This window comes from Pan troglodytes, chromosome 10 (genome assembly GCF_028858775.2).
Source record: "Pan troglodytes isolate AG18354 chromosome 10, NHGRI_mPanTro3-v2.0_pri, whole genome shotgun sequence".
Lineage (NCBI taxonomy): Eukaryota > Metazoa > Chordata > Mammalia > Primates > Hominidae > Pan > Pan troglodytes.
Window position 1 is genome coordinate 12,654,098 of NC_072408.2, and position 17,847 is coordinate 12,671,944.

At 47.1% G+C, this 17,847-nt stretch overlaps 1 protein-coding gene across 1 annotated transcript in view; it reads left to right on the top strand.

Moving 5' to 3' along the window:
• Positions 1-17,244, top strand: part of NTF3 (neurotrophin 3) — a 64,110-nt gene extending 46,866 nt beyond the window's left edge. Inside the window, exon 2 of the mRNA XM_016922826.3 lies at positions 16,139-17,244. Within this exon, the coding sequence (XP_016778315.1) occupies positions 16,139-16,933 (795 nt within the window). The 3' untranslated portion in view covers positions 16,934-17,244. The remainder of the gene's footprint in view (positions 1-16,138) is intronic.
• The last annotated feature ends 603 nt before the right edge of the window (positions 17,245-17,847 follow it).

Consider the following 17,847-nt stretch of genomic DNA (forward strand, 5'->3'; position numbering starts at 1 on the left):
CACATGGGTCCAGGGGCAGAAGAGCTCGTCTGTTGCCTTTTAGGAGGGCTCTAATCTTTTTCTGTTTCAGCTCATCAGGTCCTCATTGTCCCCTACTGTATGTGCCCGGCACAGTGTCAGGGCACATTTCTACACAATGTTGGATTCCAGCTGATCCTCCGTGTTAATCCATTCGTTAGTGCCAAATTGCAGGGTTCCTTGCCAAGCCCGTCAGCACAATCAGAGCTTCTGAAGTCAGATACCTCAATTACATTAGTTCAGTTGTCTCATTAGCCCTCATGCATCATCCAAACTCATCATCAAACGTGCTTTCCTTCATTATTGTTGTCATTTTCTTAATACCAGTCTTGTTGAAAAAGGATTGTTTTAGATACAATTTTGCCTAACTTGTTTGATCTCCAGAATACAATCCTAAATAGAGCCAAGATTTGCCGGAGAGAGGAGATAGTGGTTGAGGCTGGTGAAGCTTCCCTCCGGTTAGAATTAGAGAGAAGTGGATGCAGAACTTGGGCTAATAATGGACCCGTCCATCTCCCTAGTCAAGAGGACATTCTTGCAGCCAGAGGTGGTTCCGCTTTGGAAATGATCTACTTTGTGTAAACCAGTGCATCACAGATACTGTTAGAGTATCTCACAGATACTGATACAGCATGGTCTGCATTTTGTAGATATGAGGGCTCTCCCTTAGGTTTACAGCCGGATGAAGGAGCTCCACTTACCTGGTGATCACAGGCATGTGGTCCACCCTGCTGGGCTCTAGGACTTTGAACATAGAGAAGGCTATCTTTTAGGAAGACTGCAGGATCAGGAGTCGGGAAGCAGGGATTCTGCTTGTAGTTTTACATCTAGCAGTAACAACTTTTAGCCCATCCCTCACCTACTCTGTGCCCTGGATTTCTTGGCTTTAACATAGCAAAAGCCTCTCTTTATAGTTTTCCTAACTCCATCTCTCCCCAAAAAGCTGGAGATGTAAGTTTTAAATTCCAGTCCTTGGCACATAGTAGGTGCTCAATCTCTCATCCTTCTGTCCTTCAAGATAGCCGATGGCCTAGCCATATATGTTCCAGACAGGTCTCTCCGTGTCTTTTGGGAAAGCCTTGCTGCTCTCAGACTGGCCTCTAGGCCTCATGTTTTCCCACTTGCTCTTGCCTTCAGTGTTGGGTCGTGGGCTTGCCTCATTACCTGTTTCAAGGAGGCCTCTATTTGATCCCTGGAGCATCCCTGGGAGTCTGAGGCCTTTAAGGACTCCTGTGGTCTCAAGGAAAAAGAACTATAAGTAGTTCTCAGGCTCCCTTGATCAATTCAAAGTCATCTTCAGCTCTTCCAGTGCAGCCCCTCCAGAGCTGTTGAACGCCACCTTTTTCCTCTTTCGGGAAACCCACAAAACCTTGCATGGGGTTGTGCTCTGTGTGGTTTTCCAGCATCAAATTCACTCATCAAAAGATGCATCAGGAGGGTGGAGGGGGTGGCGCCTGGGGTGAGGGTCAAGCAAGGAAGGCCAGAATGCCTGTTTGCATTCGCAACGGGAACATTGGAAGTTAGGGTGGAAAAACAATCCCACCGGCCTTTATTTACCACAGTGGGTAGCCTCGGGAGGAGGGGGAGCTGGGTGGGAAAGGAAGACAATAGAATGCTGTGTTGCCTTGCTGTAAAAGCTTGCTCTAAGCAAATAAAGTGGCAAGCTCAGTCCGAGCCCTGCTCAATTAGCCCCAGTGCTTAAAGGGGGGTCTCCTTGCAGCTGTTGGCGGCGGGCGGGCTGGAGCAAAGGCAGGCGCACTCTGGGGCACTCGGGAGGCGAACCGGCAGGAATCTTGCATGGGAGCTGACCCGGGAGGGAGACCAAAGGACCCTCCAACCTGATCCCAGTCCCTGCTTCTTGAACAGAGGGCTACAGAAGGGGTTGGTGGGGCCACTCTGGGGAGAGGCAGTGTGGGGAGACCACGGAGGAGGTGACCAGAAAAGTGAGTGCAAACGTTTCATGCCGAGAGTGACCGACATATGGAACGTGTTATCCGGAAGGGTTACAGGCTGGAGGAGCTCCTAGAGTTTTTCAGGGGGTGGGGTGGGGGAGGGGGAAGCCTTCAGAAACTCAAGGAGGTTTCTAAACAAAAGGAATTTGAGAAGGGTTGGAGAAATAATGAGAAATGCAAACTTGACCCAGAGTTTCTCCTTCCATCTCACGGCTTCTCCCCTGCCTGTCCTCACATGTTTCCAGTTCATGGGGACCCAGGAAGGCCACTGGAGCACTGTGCCTGACTCCACGTGCACCTCACTGGGGGTGTGGGTGGCAGGGTAGGGAGGACCCGCAGAGCTGGCTCGCTCCTCTGTGCTGAAAGGGACCCAGAGAGCGAGAGCCCTGCCTGGCTTTAGACGCCTGTGGACTAGCAGGCTGCTAGCGCCGGGATGGTCTCTGGATGATTTACTCCGGTTCCTGCGCTTGCTGGAGGAGCAATTTGATGCCGGACTGGGAGTGAAAAACAGACTTGCCCAGGGACTCACAGTGGCCAAAGGGGAGCCTGGGAGTAGACGCAGGCTCTTGATCCCTTCTGCTTTTTGGCATCTCCCCTTCTCAGCATCCCTTGCCCAGCACACCACGCACACATGTACATACACACGCAGACACACACACCAAACAGATGCACACAGAATAACACCACACCTACATGCACACATACACAGACATACATGCAGCACAGACACACACAGAATAACACCACACATACATGCACATACAAACAGAATAACACCACACACACACCACAGACACAGAAATAACACCACACACACATGCACATACACACACCACATACACACAGAATAACACCACACACACATGCACACACACACAGAATAACACCACACACGCACACACACACCAGACACAGACATAACACCACACACACATGCACATACACACACCACATACACACAGAATAACACCACACACACAGAATAACACGATACACACATGCACATACACCACAGACACACACAGAATAGCGTGACACACACGTGCACACATAAACATACACACACCACACACACAGAATAACACCAGAAACATGCACACACAGACATACACACACCACACACGGAATAACACCACCCACACATGCGCACACACACAGAATAACACCACACACACGCGCATACACACACCACAAACACACAGAGTAACACCACACATGCACACACACAGACATACACACACCACACACAGAATAACACCACACACACATGCACACATGCATACATACATCACACACACAATAACATAACACACATGCACACACAGTCACACCACACAGATACACAGAATACCACACACACATGCACACACACAGACACATTCACAGAATATATATATGCACACACACACATACATACATGCACCACACAGAATAACACCACACACATACAGACACACAGACATACACACACATGCACACACATACACCAAACAGACACACTCACAGATATACTCACAGAATACACACATGCACACACGTATAGACATACACCACACAAGCAGAATAACACCACACACACACACACACAGAATAACACCACACACATATGCACACCATACAGAGACACACTCACACCTAGACATATACACCACACACATACAGAGACACACGCACACACATGCATACTACACACATGCACATGCACACACAAAAACATACATACACAGACATCACACATGCATACATATACACAACACACAGACACACCCACGGGCTTACACAGACACCACACACGTAGATATGCACACAGCACACACACACGCAGAGAAACAGACACACTCGCAGGCATACATGCATGCATACACACACTACACACAGACACACTCGCAGGCATACATGCATGCATACACACACTACACACAGACACATCTGCAGTCATACACAGGCACTACACACATAGAGACATACAACGCACACTCACACACAGACACACATAGACACATGTTGTGTGCTCATGCGTACACGAGCGCGCACACACACACACTGCCTGACTTGTTTCCCACAAGACGGGTACTGGCCTGTCGCTTGTAGCCCTCCTGTCCCAGCCTGTGTTGGCCAGGGTGCCAGGCACTGCCACCCCTCTTGGGACAAGGTACAGGTGGCCAGTGTGATCACGGCCTGTTCTGAGAGCCTCTTCCTGAGCCAGGAAGCGCTGTGTGATACTGAGTGCCCGTGCCTTCGTCTTTCCCATGGTGCTGGCTCTTGGCCACCTGCTGCATCGATAGCACCCGCATGTTCACTTCCCTGGCAGTAGAAAGAAAGGTAGGTTAGTGCAGGGAGGTCACTGGCTTTGGAGATGGTGGCAGGGTGGAGCGGTCTCTAATGTGAATGGAAGTGCACATGCCCTCTGGACCTGCAGCAATGCTGGCTTCAGAGGGTCCTTCTCTGGTACCTTTCCAATTTTCCCCAACCAGGTAGAAGAGCCACCGCCCAGTGTCTTGGGCTCAGCTGAAACCCCCTGTACAAGAAAGAGACCCCCCTTTCCACTGTGTCTCTCTCCTCCTCCCCACTCACTGTCTCTCTCTCTGTCTCCCTCACTCCGTGTCTCTCTCCTCTCTTCTCTGTCTCTCTGCCTCTCCCTCTCTCTGTTTCTCTCTGTATCGCTCTTTTTTTTCAATCTCTGTCTCTATCTCTCCTCCTTTCTCTTTATCTCTCTGTCTCTCCCTCTGTCTTTCTCTCTGTGTGGGTTTTTTTTTTTTTCTGTCTTTCTGCATCTCTGTTTCTGTCTCCCTCTCTCGGTTCTGTATCTTTGTCCCCCTCTCTCCCTATCTCTGTTTCTCTGTCTCAGTCTCTTTCTGTCTTTATGTCTCTGTTTATCTCTCTCAGTCTCTATATCTCTGTCTCTTTCTCTTTTTATCCTTTCTCTTTCTCTTTGTTCTCTATCCCTCCATCTCTCTCTCCCTCTCCCTCAGTCTCTCTCTGTCTCTTCCTTTCTCTGTCTCAGCCTCTCTCTGTCTCTGTATCTCTATCTCTTTCTCTCTCTCCCAGTCTCTCTCTCTCTATCTCTCTCTCTCTCTCTGGCACTCACTCACCCACTTACTTGAAGTCTCCATGAGCAGTGGGTGGCTTCACCTTTCTGTTTCACCACTTTGCAGTCCGACCCGTGGGGCTTGCAGACCCTCCGCTGGCGCACACCTTCAGGAGACCAGCGGTGCCAGGCCACTCCCGTGTTCTTCAGGGTTCCAGCCCCGAGTAGTTGGTAAACATCAGTAATCGTCCTAGAGATCCACTGTAGATTCCTCATCCAGGTACTGAATCAGGCCCTTCTGAGCAAATTTAATGGAATGACCTTGGTGACATTACAAGATGACGGCTCATCTCCTGTAGTCTATTATTGTTGGGCATTTAGGTTGATTCTATGTCTTCACTGTTGTCAGTAGTGCTGCAGTGAACATATATGTGCATATGTGTCTTTATGAAAGAATGATTTATAGTCCTTTGGGTATACACCCAGTAATGGGATTGCTGGGTTGAATGGTATTTCTGTTTTTAGGTCTTTGAGGAATTGCTTAGGTCTTTGAGGAATCGCATTTGTGTTTTCAAACATCATGGAGAACACAGGTCTTGAGGATGTGCAGGAACATGGAGACCAAGGAATGAAAAAGCCATCAGGTTGGAAGTGAAGTCACCCAGAGTGACTGCAGGTTTATGGACAGAAAGGAAAATGCTCTGATTCCTGGTGTCCATGAGGAAGGTGGATGCCAATAGATGGTGCTACACAGACACTTGTGAAAGGAAGAAGGGAAAGAGTCTGCCTCCATGGGCTGAGTAGGGCTGCTGGGGCCTCAGGCTTCACACATAGTGTCAGACATGCTGTGTTGGTCAGGTTCACCTGGGACCCCTGTGCCTCCCCCAGGAAACCCTATTGGTAGGTGTGGGCAGGCTTCCCTCCATGTGTCCTTAAATACACTGACTGCTCTGTGTGTGACTGTGGATGAGCAGCGTAGGGCTGGTCATCTGGAGGGCTGGGCTTGGTTCCAGCTCTTGTACTGATTGATTGATTGGTTTTGGGCAAGTCACTTCCCCCCATAACCTTTCCATTGTACCACAATCCTAATAGAGTTGGATGCCAGTTCCTGGCACCCTGGGCTTCACAGAGACACAGAGAAACAGAGAGGACCAGAAAATTAGGCTGATAATAATCATTTCTTCTCTATTTGGTCTGGAGAAGAAATGACTTAGGGTTGGCACAGGTTAATAGAAGCATAGGGTATGTCAACTAGAAAGAACCTTTGAAAATCTTTAGTTCAAGAATTCTAAACCTAAAATCTGTGGGACACTAGGATGATTTTTATGGACTCTTTGAATCACCCTGAAATTTTTTAAAATATTTTTTCTTTATGGGCACGTGTGCAGTTTTTTAGCAGAAGGATTCCTTAGCATTGATTACATTGTAAAAGGGCCAACGATCATAAAACAATTAATTCCCCAGCATCGTGTTATGTGATTCATAACTGAGGGGTCTCCACAGATGGCATTTGGAAACGTGTGGGTCCTTTTTTTCAGTTGTCACCATGACTGGGGTCACGATGGATATTTAGTAGGTGGGGGCCTGCGTTGCATGCGTGGGGGATTAAACTTAACAATAAAAAACTGTCCTGTTTGAAATCCCAGTAGCACCCCTCTGGAGAAACACTGCTCAGGAACTGAGCCCCCAAGATGCACAGTGATTGTCCCGTGGCCACAAAGCTCATTAGTGGCAGAGTTGGTTTTTATTAACAGATCAAAACAGGGGATGTGCCAAGAGCCTACATTATTTTGTTTCTCATCATCAGCTGCAAATGTGCTGCAATCTGTGAAAACAAAAGAATCAGAAATCTGTTCCACCTTCAACGCTCCAGCCATTTTTAAAAATGAGTCTTTGGGTTCTTGGTTGTTTTTTACCATCAAATGAGAAACGAGGAAAGGAATATTTTACATTTGGAGAAACTAAACCATAAACAATTGATCCCACTAGCGCCATATCACATAGATACGTTCTTCAGCTACTGTGAATTGGTGACGCAAGCCTTAGACTGGAAATTTCCCCTTTATGTTTCAGAGGATCTGTCTTGAATGTCTCTTACTCTACAAAGAAAGAAACATTAATATACCAGCATGCTGCTTGCTACCTAGTTTACTGCAATGAAGTGGCAGGTGCCTTAGACTTTGGAGTGAAATTGAGAGATATTCCACAGTATTAGCTAAGAGTTAGGCCTGTGGGATCACAGAGACCGGGGTTTGTTCCCTGGCTCTGCCTCTCAATTGATGTGTCTTCTTAAGAAAAAGTACTTAATCCTTCTGAGCCTCAGTTTCCTTGGCTGAAAAGTGGGGATAATAATCGTATCCACAAAGATTAATTGAGATCATCCATGTGAAGTGTTCCACACAGTCTAGCATATGGGGAGGCTCAATAAATGTGAGCTGTTATTACAAGCGATTATTATGACTTGTGTCTGTGATTAAAGACAGCCTGGGGTTCAGAGTGTTTGTGCCAAAATTGCTTTCAGAGGACAAGCTCTGGGTTGGTTTTTCAGTCTTGCCCAGCTGCCCAGAGTCACTAGAGTGTTTGGGGCTGGAGTCATAGTGTTTATTAAGTGCCTACCACACACTCCAGTTTTGATGGAAGATTGGTTTTCTTCCTGTGTGCACATCCCCGCATCACTACATGAGTGGGTGAGAAGAGACTCAGAAAAGCACCAGACACGTTTCTTCTGCCTCAGTTCCCTAGTCTGTAAAAGTACTCAAGAGCATGATGGCAGCCACAGGGAACAGAGGGGAGAGACACCTGGAGGAGCAAAAGACAGTCCCAGCTGTCAGTCTTCAGACACCATGGTTTTCTGGAGAAGGGATCCAGACCAGACCGCCAATCAATATAGCCGCAGACCGCCAGTCAATATACCTCATCCTTGTGAAAGGCGGTTGTCTGTGTGGCAGCAGGGAGACATGAGGGGCCATATTTGACACAGGCCTGCTGGCCAAGTCTAAAGGAGTCAGCCTGCCATCTGACCACACTTTCTGCAGCCAAGTCCTCTGGGGGCCAAATCAGTATGGTTTGAGTTTATCCCCGACTTGCTGCTATGGTTGATGCACACAAAAAAGGTTTGGCCATTGCCAAGCCAGCTGTGGTCTTGGTTTGGAAGAGGCAACCAAAGTAAGAATTGAATGGAAGGCATGCTTTGGGATTTCCCTTAGCCTTCAACCCTCAAGAGGAAGAAGAGGAAGCCAACTTCTTTATTCTGCCATTTTGAGACTCATGCTTGTCGGGGTGGATAACATAAATACTTTCATCATTATCATCATTATTATTAATTAGAATTATTGAAAATCAATTACTCAGCAGCCCCTACCTTGTAATGGTATCACTTACAGTTGTATAGCATTTTGCAGACAACATATACACTTGACCATAAACTCAACTCGAACATAAGCGTAAATTTAAAACAAAAACATTGACTTGGGCAGCTATTATCTGAGGTCAAAGTTATTCTTTAATTCCAGCTGTACCTTCAGCTGCCTATGTGGCTGAAGCAACTTCCCCTTGTGTGTTTTCACACTTAGAGATTGGAGTAATCCAGACACAGAAAATGATACCAAAATTGAAATGTTTCTGAACGTTAAATGATTCAATAATTTGAAAATAGTTTCAAATTTTTCAAAATTCAAAAATTTGAAAATAGTTCAACTAGAGCCCATCCTCACCTCAGGTAGTTACGTGGTGTGTGTGTGTATGTGTGTGTATGTGTGTGTGTGTGTAGGCACACAAACCCATGCATGCACACCTGTATGCACAGTGGTGGATGAGTGTGAATTACCAAAACAAATACCACTAAATGCAGGATAACACCATGATGGCTAGTAGCTGGATTGACTCAGATTTTCTCTGCAGATCCTTCCTAGTCCACCCTCCTTCCATGACATGGGAGTTTGTGATATGCAAAGGATAAAGCAAACCTGAGTTTCCTGGGGCTTGTGTCGGCATACCAAGCTCCTTTAAGATCTCTCTTTGCCAAGACGGGGCTAAGCCAGAGGCTTCCTTGGCCTGGGGAATAACTGTCCTACCTTCCTCCCTGGAGCGGCTGGCACACACTGTTTTGACGTGGGCCATGCCTTCCATCTTTCACGGCCTCGGGGCCAGAGGAGGGTATGCTTTGAACAATGTGAAATTCCTCTCCTAACAGCTGTGCAAAGGAAACTCACAGCTTTCTATCTCCATCTCGGTCCACTTAGCTTTCTTTTGGGGTATAGGTTTCTTGTCTGTTCAGGGGTCCCTGTTCCTCACTTTCTGGCCTTCAGAAGGACCAGTTTCAGTACTTCCTTTCTTAGGGAGGCAAGTCAGTCTTCTGAGGTTCTCTGTTTTATTTTATTTTATCCTAGAGTATGCCTTCACTGTTGACCATGTCTTGCCTCATTTCTGCTGAGAAGCCAGCATCTTCTGAAAATTGAGTGTCTTGTCCTGTTTCAGATCTTGGGCCGAGGATTGACCATGTGTGTTAGTCAGTTTCAGAGCCCTGAGTTTTAAGTGCTAAGTTTTAAGGAGAGGAACAACAGTAGAATTAGATATCTTAAAGAACAGGATAGGAATCCACTTCCCTGCCCCTTCTCTCACCTGGTTTGACACTGCATAGATACAGACCTGTCCTGAGTTCAGGGATTGTCTAATGAGGCCTCACCAAATACCGACAGAGAGACTAGCTGTTTCTTCTCTAGCTCACTGACTGCTTCTAGTTTCCCGTGACTTTAGAGCATGTGCGTCAGCATGTTTTGGGGACCATCTCTGGCCTGCTTTCTGATCTTGGCTCTGTCCCTCAATTTATGTCTTTTTTGTGCTCCATAAGACAGGGAGTTTCATGGTTGCCACTACCCGAGAGGTGTGCTAAAGTGAATGAGGTGGAGGACGCAGAGCTAGCAGGGAAGAAGGTGCCGTGGAAACCCACACAGCTTTATTCATGTGAGCTCATTTCTCATTTACTCCTTGTAGCAATTCCAAGTCACCCTCTCCCTTCATCCCTTTCCAAGCATTTCCCTCCCTTGTTGGTTTTGGATCCATTGTACCCCCGGTGAGTTAACCTACATGTTTTAGTTTGAATCTAATCATGCTATTTCCAGGTTGCCAACCCCCAGGGGTGCTTCAGCCTAATTGGTCTGTCCTCACTGGTGTCTGCAGCACCTTCCCTTTGAGCGTCATCTGTGCATTTTAATTAATCTGCCACTTTTTCCTCCCTCCTGCTTCCGGATCATTAATAAAGAGATTAACCAAAACCAGACCAATCCCCAGCAGAGGCTCCACCAGGATCTCTCTCTCCCAGCTCTCAGCTTTGTCATGGGTCAGAACATCATCGTGTGGCCCCACTGACTAATTTTGAGGCCTCAAGACCTATGTTCAGAGAAAAGCCAGTGTGAATTAATTTTTCAATTAAGATTTGGGGAACAAGCATAGCCAGTCTTTTATATATGGCCTTAGTTTAATATTTCCACCACATTCCTTTCCCTTTTGTAATTCTACTTTAAATCTATCACTTTCCCACCTCTCTCCCTTTCCAGTCCCTGAACAAGACATTAGGGTTATCTGGCAGGATGTCTCCTGAGCCTGTAGCATTAGTCAGAGACCATGTCATAGCCGAAGAAATTCTCCAAAGAATCAGGCCCTTCTGGACACAGCTGGCCAGCGTCCTCTTTGACCCCAGCCAGAGAATGCAATTGCCTCCAGAGAATATGGCTCTACCAGAAATAATGAAATCTCTTGAATTTGCATATTAAAAATTTGGCAAATTAAAAATTGCTTTCACCTCTGCTCTCATGACTCCTCTCTGAGGAAAGCTAAAACAGAGCCTTTCTGCTTTCTTTGTAAGTCACCCAGATTTCCAGCGCTGGTCTCAAACCCAGGATGTGAGATGGTGCACTCCGTGTTCTGTCCACTACAGCACAGGGCCTCTGCAGGCACAGGTGACCTGCAGATGGGCTGCACTGGAGAGCATCAGGCCCAGGAGGGACTAGGGTGAGGGAATTGGACTGTGTTTACTTTTGTGGGGAATGCTTTCATAGGGAATACAGGGAGGAGGACACAGGATTGATGGCCTCAAATCTCTGCAAACTCTGCTTAGAGCTGAGGCTTCTTGGGGAAGGGCACAGCCTGCTGACAGCAGCCGTCCTGGCTCCAGGCTTGGAGCTTGGGCTTCCCCTGGAAGTAAACTCTCTAGAATGTTTAAGAGCAAGGACAGACGGAGAGGCAGCCGAGTGTCATCATTAATAACATGAGCTCTAGAGCCAGAAGGTGCAAATCCTGGCTCTGTTGCTTGTTAGCTGGTTGTGGAACCCCTCTTTGCCTTGGTTTCCCCATTCAAAATGGGAAATATAATAGTACATACTTCAGGACGGTTGTTACTAGGATTTAAGATTTATGTAAGCCAGTACCTGGCACTTTGCATTTTTATTCTTGGTGATCTCACCCCTAAGCAGTCTAAAAATTTACTTCACACATGTGCAGCAAGAGGCGTCTTTAGGTACACGGTCAGGAGGTGCTCCTGTGTAGGGAAGCTGGTCCCGGAGAGGTGAATTGGATGAAGGCTGCAGCCCAGTCTCTGCATGTGACAGGGCAGACGCAGGTTGCTGGGGGCTCAGATTCTGTGCCACTGTCTACCCCAGCTTCCTTTTCCATGTCAGCTGCTTCTTGAATACCCCCAAACCCTCTGTGGATGCTGTAAACTGAGCCCAAAAGAAGGAATCAGAAATTGCTCTCTTTTGAGTATTTTGAGGGATGGTGAAACCTTGTAGGAATGTTGCTCCAGGGACTGAGAAAACACCATATGTGGGAAAGCGTTTCTAAGTGAGGAAAATCGCACATGCACGTCGGTCAGGATCTTGGAAAACTCTGAGCAGGGGAAATGGGCACTGGGGAGAGTGTAGAAAGGGGGTTTACTAAGGTCTTTAACAGGTCTTTTTCTAATTATAGCCAAGAAGAGCCTGGGGACCATGGCCGACTTCAGAGCCAGGGCCTGTATTTTCTTTGGGAAAAGAAGGCAGAGTTGATTGGCTTCCAAAACCAGGCTTGGCAAAAGCCCATGCAGGCTCTCCAGCCAGTAAGTGGTGCCTTGGGTAGGTCTCGATCGTAGCAGGCGCTCATTCAGTAAATAGACATTGAAACTCCGCAGCATGTCCAGCCCTATGCTGGGAGTCAAGGATGTGTGGATGGAAAGGACATGGTCCCTGTCATCAAAGAGAAGGCACACCAACAATAATAGCACAATATGACAATTGCTTAAATGAAGCTCTCTGCAGATGACAGGGACCCCTAGAGAAAGAGCATAGACATAAGGCACACCAACAATAATAGCACAATATGACAATTGCTTAAATGAAGCTCTCTGCAGATGACAGGGACCCCTAGAGAAAGAGCATAGACATCCCCCTAAATAGAAGAACTCGCTGCTGTGCCTTGCCCGGATGGAGCTGGCACTGCCTTCCTGTTTCCATTCCCCACTCCAGGGAACTGGCCCACTGGGGGACTCCCACCCCAGACATGGAGTGAGAAATGAAGGTATTGGTGGCCAAAAAGTGACCAGAGATCAGAATGCATCTATTCTTGCCCCCAGCAAATTCAGAAACACCACCTCTCCCTTGCCCGTGTTTGTTTTCGTCATTTGTCTGTTCTCTGGGCTTCCAGTTCATAATATTCCTTTCTTCTCCCACAACCAGTGTAACTGGTCTGAGATCCAAGCAGTCGGGCACCATGGCATCTGGGGGAAAGCCTTGTGAGGACCATGTTGGTACAGATTGCTGTGAGCCAGATGTAGAGGAGGGAGCTCTCCAGACGCTGGGTCCCTCGCCCGTGTGCGTCAAGGGCAGGTGTGCACCATCTCCCGTGGCCACAGGCCATTCAGCTTCATGTTCTCTAACATTTCTAGTGTGCTCACTCTGTGCCTGATGCTATACTAGGTGCTTCCATGTGGATTTCATTGTTTACCCCTCACGATAACTTCATGGTGCACAAGCCATGTGATTTTTGTTGAGCCTACGAACCAAATGCCCCCGTCACTCTCTGCCATTGTTTAGCAGTCTGACCTTAGACAGCTCACTTCACCACAACTGCAGGCCTCCGTTCCCTTATCTGTATAAATGAGGAGGTTGTCTAGGGTCCTTTCCAGCTGCAAACCTCTGTGTTTTGGGGAGTTCTGTTAGCAACATTCTTGGACTTGCTCTCTACGAAAAAAGCTAGAAGTCGATTATTAAAATGGAGTCCACAGGAAGCCTGCAGGGCTTTAAGACAGCCTTCTAAAGAGTTTAGAAACACTCACCAGCCTGCAGATGACTTACTCCCACTACTTATTACAAAGTATCATGGCAAGTAAGAAAGAAATGGTCAGCCACTGGGAGAGCAGGCTGGGGTTGCAAGGAAGTGGCAGGTGCTACCGTTGGGATCTTGGGGGAGCATTGTAGAAAGGTCAGCTTTGGAACCAGGCACTGAAAAACGGGTGAAATTTCAACAGGAGAGGCAGTGCACATGGGTCGTGATTTGAGTAGCAGTGAGTAGTGAATGGGGTTGGAGCAAGAGGCCTGTGAGCCCAGTCATCACATGGAAAAGGGAGGTGAGGGCCAGAGTGCAGAGAACCCCTCTCACTTTCCTGTGGGTCTCTCCTCTTCTTCTTTTTTTTTTTTTTTTTTTTTTTTTTTTTGAGATGGAGTCTTGCTCTGTCACCCAGGCTGGAGTGCAGTGGCGTGATGTTGGCTCACTGCAAGCTCTGCCTCTCGGGTTCACACCATTCTCCTGCCTCAGCCTCCCGAGTAGCTGGGACTACAGGCTGCCACCGTGCCTGGCTAATTTTTGTATTTTTTTTTTAGACGGGGTTTCACCTTGTTAGCCAGGATGGTCTTGATCTCCTGACCTCGTGATCCACCCGCCTTGGCCTCCCAAAGTGCTGGGATTACAGGCGTGAGCCACCGTACCCGGCCTTTCTCCTCTTCTTTAAACTGCATTTAGATTGTCCTCATCTATAAGATGAAGGAATAAGATGAGATGGCCTCTTTATATGGCTTATCTACTTCTAATAAACTTTGGTTCCATATTCCAGCCACCACCCATAAAGACTCCTACTTTTTCCTCCTCAATCCATCAGCATCAGCCAGCATTCTCCCTCTCAGTTCATCCTGGTCATTACCTCACTAATCTGTACCTTGACTCTTATTCTACCTGGGACCTCCCTTCACTAACCATACTTGATTTATTTCCTTAAGAGCGGATATTGTGTGCACTCTTAGCTTACAGTGGCTGAGCTTTTGGGAGGTTTAATAAATTGTTTTTCAATAGACTGTCAGTCCTAAATGATTTTATTGCAGCTGTATTATTCTTTTTGAGGGGAGTAGGGAATGTAATCCTAGTTGTATGCCATATTTTTTGTATTGTTCAAGTCGCATTTTGTTGGGCCTGTAATATTGGAGAAAATGTCATTTGTATGCAGAATAGGAGGGAGATTCCTTATGCTGTAGAGGAACCATTTTCCTAGGATAGTACAATTCCTTAGAGTCATCTCTAAGGGTGAGCAGCAAAGCTAGAATCCCTCTCTTGGCTTTGACCTTGAAGGAGTCAGTTTTCCCAAAGACTAGTTCCCATGGAAAGAAGATGGTCTCCTTATCACAGCAGCAAGAGGAGGCAGTATGAGCAGAGTGCCTCACTGTTGTTGACCTCTAGGGACAAGTGGGCCAGCAGTATTTCAGACAAGCTGGGAAAGAGGCTGTCTGTGAGTCCTGGGAGCGAGTGAGCACTGGCAGGCTCAGACATAGGTGCTGGTTAGCAGGACTGCTTTTCTGTTTCTTGTGTCGGCTTTGTTTATTTCCTCTCTATTTTCCCCCTGGACTTAGTAAAGTCTTTCCGAAAATACCAAAGGTGAACCAGGGGAAGAGTTTTTATTTTCCATGTTTGGACAGAACTTTAAAGAGGAAATGATGTACCCCCCTGGGAGCCAGTGAGGTGGCAGCGATGGTGATTAAGGAGTGAATATCTCAAGGAGGTGGACGAATTGGGGGATCACTAGCTCAGCTGCCCCTCTCCACCTGGAGCATCTCCTTCCAGTGCTACCCTCAGAAGATCTGGGCTTTGCTCTAGTGAGGGAGACACTAGCAATAAAGGTGTCTTGAGATCAGCACTGTAATTCCACCAGGACGCCACCGGAGTCCGGTGTTAAGCTTCTACTATGGCAACAGAATGAGAGCATGGATGGGTTGAAATGCCATTTCAACAAGGAAATAGTAGAATTAGAAGAAGCATAACCACTAAAAGGAACATTTTGTAGCAGAAATGTTAAAAATCTAAAGGAGGCAAGTGAATCAACAATGACTCTTCTATTCTGGGCAAGTCCAGCCCATTTATGTAAGGTGGTTATTCTGCATCTCTGTCTTCTACAAGTAGTGCTGTGGCAGAGCTGCGTTTTGTGGAGAGGGTCCCCGGGGATGGAGCAGATCAGTTGGTGATGCGAGTCTATCAGAAAGCTCGGCAGAGCACCCTGGAACGTAGGCCCTCTCACGGAGTGGGTAGTGGCCCTACATGTTCATTTCCAAGGGCAGGAGAATAGACCGTTCCAGCTGCGGCCTGGCCAGGGATGACCCCACATCTGACACTGCAATATGGGGGCAACTGAACCAGTCCTCAGCCTCAGTGTGTTCCAGGGGCTGCAGCTAGGGAGCAGTCGAACTCTTTCTTGAGACAATTACAAGGCCACCGCTGCTGCTGCTGAAGGGAAGTTACTCCATGTTTACAATTCTCAGGTTTGAAGTTTTCATGCTTTGCCAAGGTAGAGTGAACCATGCGTCTTTGCAGGCTCAAGGGATGTTTAAAGAAGCGGTAGGACATCGTCCACCCACAAGCAGAGACTGCAGGATAAAGCAGACATCGAATGTAAATACAACCCGTGCAAAAAGCAGAGTCAGCAGACCTGGAGTGCATTCTCAGTATTTCCCGGGGGTGGGGGAAAGAAATCACCTCTTCAGAATGTCCAGAGGGGAGTTGCGTTGCTTACCTGGGGGGCGGTACCCTCTCTCGTGCCCTCCCAGGGCTACTCAGCCTCAGGTAGCTGGTGCCAGAATAACACAGACTCAGCTGCCACAGCCTGCTCTTAACACCTGTGTTTCCTTTTCAGATCTTACAGGTGAACAAGGTGATGTCCATCTTGTTTTATGTGATATTTCTCGCTTATCTCCGTGGCATCCAAGGTAACAACATGGATCAAAGGAGTTTGCCAGAAGACTCACTCAATTCCCTGATTATTAAGCTGATCCAGGCAGATATTTTGAAAAACAAGCTCTCCAAGCAGATGGTGGACGTTAAGGAAAATTACCAGAGCACCCTGCCCAAAGCTGAGGCTCCCCGAGAGCCGGAGCGGGGGGAGCCCGCCAAGTCAGAATTCCAGCCAGTGATTGCAATGGACACCGAACTGCTGCGACAACAGAGACGCTACAACTCACCGCGGGTCCTGCTGAGCGACAGCACCCCCTTGGAGCCCCCGCCCTTGTATCTTATGGAGGATTACGTGGGCAACCCCGTGGTGGCGAACAGAACATCACGGCGGAAACGGTACGCGGAGCATAAGAGTCACCGAGGGGAGTACTCGGTATGTGACAGTGAGAGTCTGTGGGTGACCGACAAGTCATCGGCCATCGACATTCGGGGACACCAGGTCACGGTGCTGGGGGAGATCAAAACGGGCAACTCTCCCGTCAAACAATATTTTTATGAAACGCGATGTAAGGAAGCCAGGCCAGTCAAAAACGGTTGCAGGGGTATTGATGATAAACACTGGAACTCTCAGTGCAAAACATCCCAAACCTACGTCCGAGCACTGACTTCAGAAAACAATAAACTCGTGGGCTGGCGGTGGATACGGATAGACACGTCCTGTGTGTGTGCCTTGTCGAGAAAAATCGGAAGAACATGAATTGGCATCTCTCCCCATATATAAATTATTACTTTAAATTATATGATATGCATGTAGCATATAAATGTTTATATTGTTTTTATATATTATAAGTTGACCTTTATTTATTAAACTTCAGCAACCCTACAGTATATAAGCTTTTTTCTCAATAAAATCAGTGTGCTTGCCTTCCCTCAGGCCTCTCCCATCTGTTAAAACTTGTTTTGTGATCCGGCTCTCAGGAGTCACTCTGTAAAATCTGTGTACACCAGTATTTTGCATTCAGTATTGTCAAGGCCATGACTGTCGTTTTAGTAAACTTGTTAAAATCAGATGATGTCAGAGTTGTGTATAAACACAGTTATATCCCTCTTCTGGTACATTTAATGTTGGGTTAATGAATTAAAAGAACTGTTATGGCCTCCACTGAAAATGATACCCTGTAGCTCTGGCCAGCAAGTTCTATACCAAATTCTCTGCTGTTAGCTTGGAAAATTAGAATTATGATTTGCTCCAATGTTATGGTCCTGGAACAATAACAACGACCCTGGCAATTTTAGTTTTGGAAGTTTCTTTGCAGCACATTTGTTGTTTTGGGGTTTGGGGTTGTTTAAGGGTTGAATTTTTTTGTTTTGGCTTTGGTTTTTGTTTTGCTTTTTGCAAGTGCTTTCATCTTTTTAGGCACATAGGAATTTTTTAAAACTATTTGTAACAAAATAATTGCATGACTACCCAGAAGCAAACTGAAATGGATCATGAATCATCTATACATAGAGGATAAATTTATTTATGGCCGACTCTCAGCCTGTGACCACCCCTCCTCATCTGCCAGCCCCTTCTAGAGCTGTGAGCAGAGTTGGAAAGTGCTAGGGCTTTGGAGTCGGACCTGGGTTCAAGTTCCAGCTCCTCCCCTGTGAGCTTGTCCAGGTTTTAGA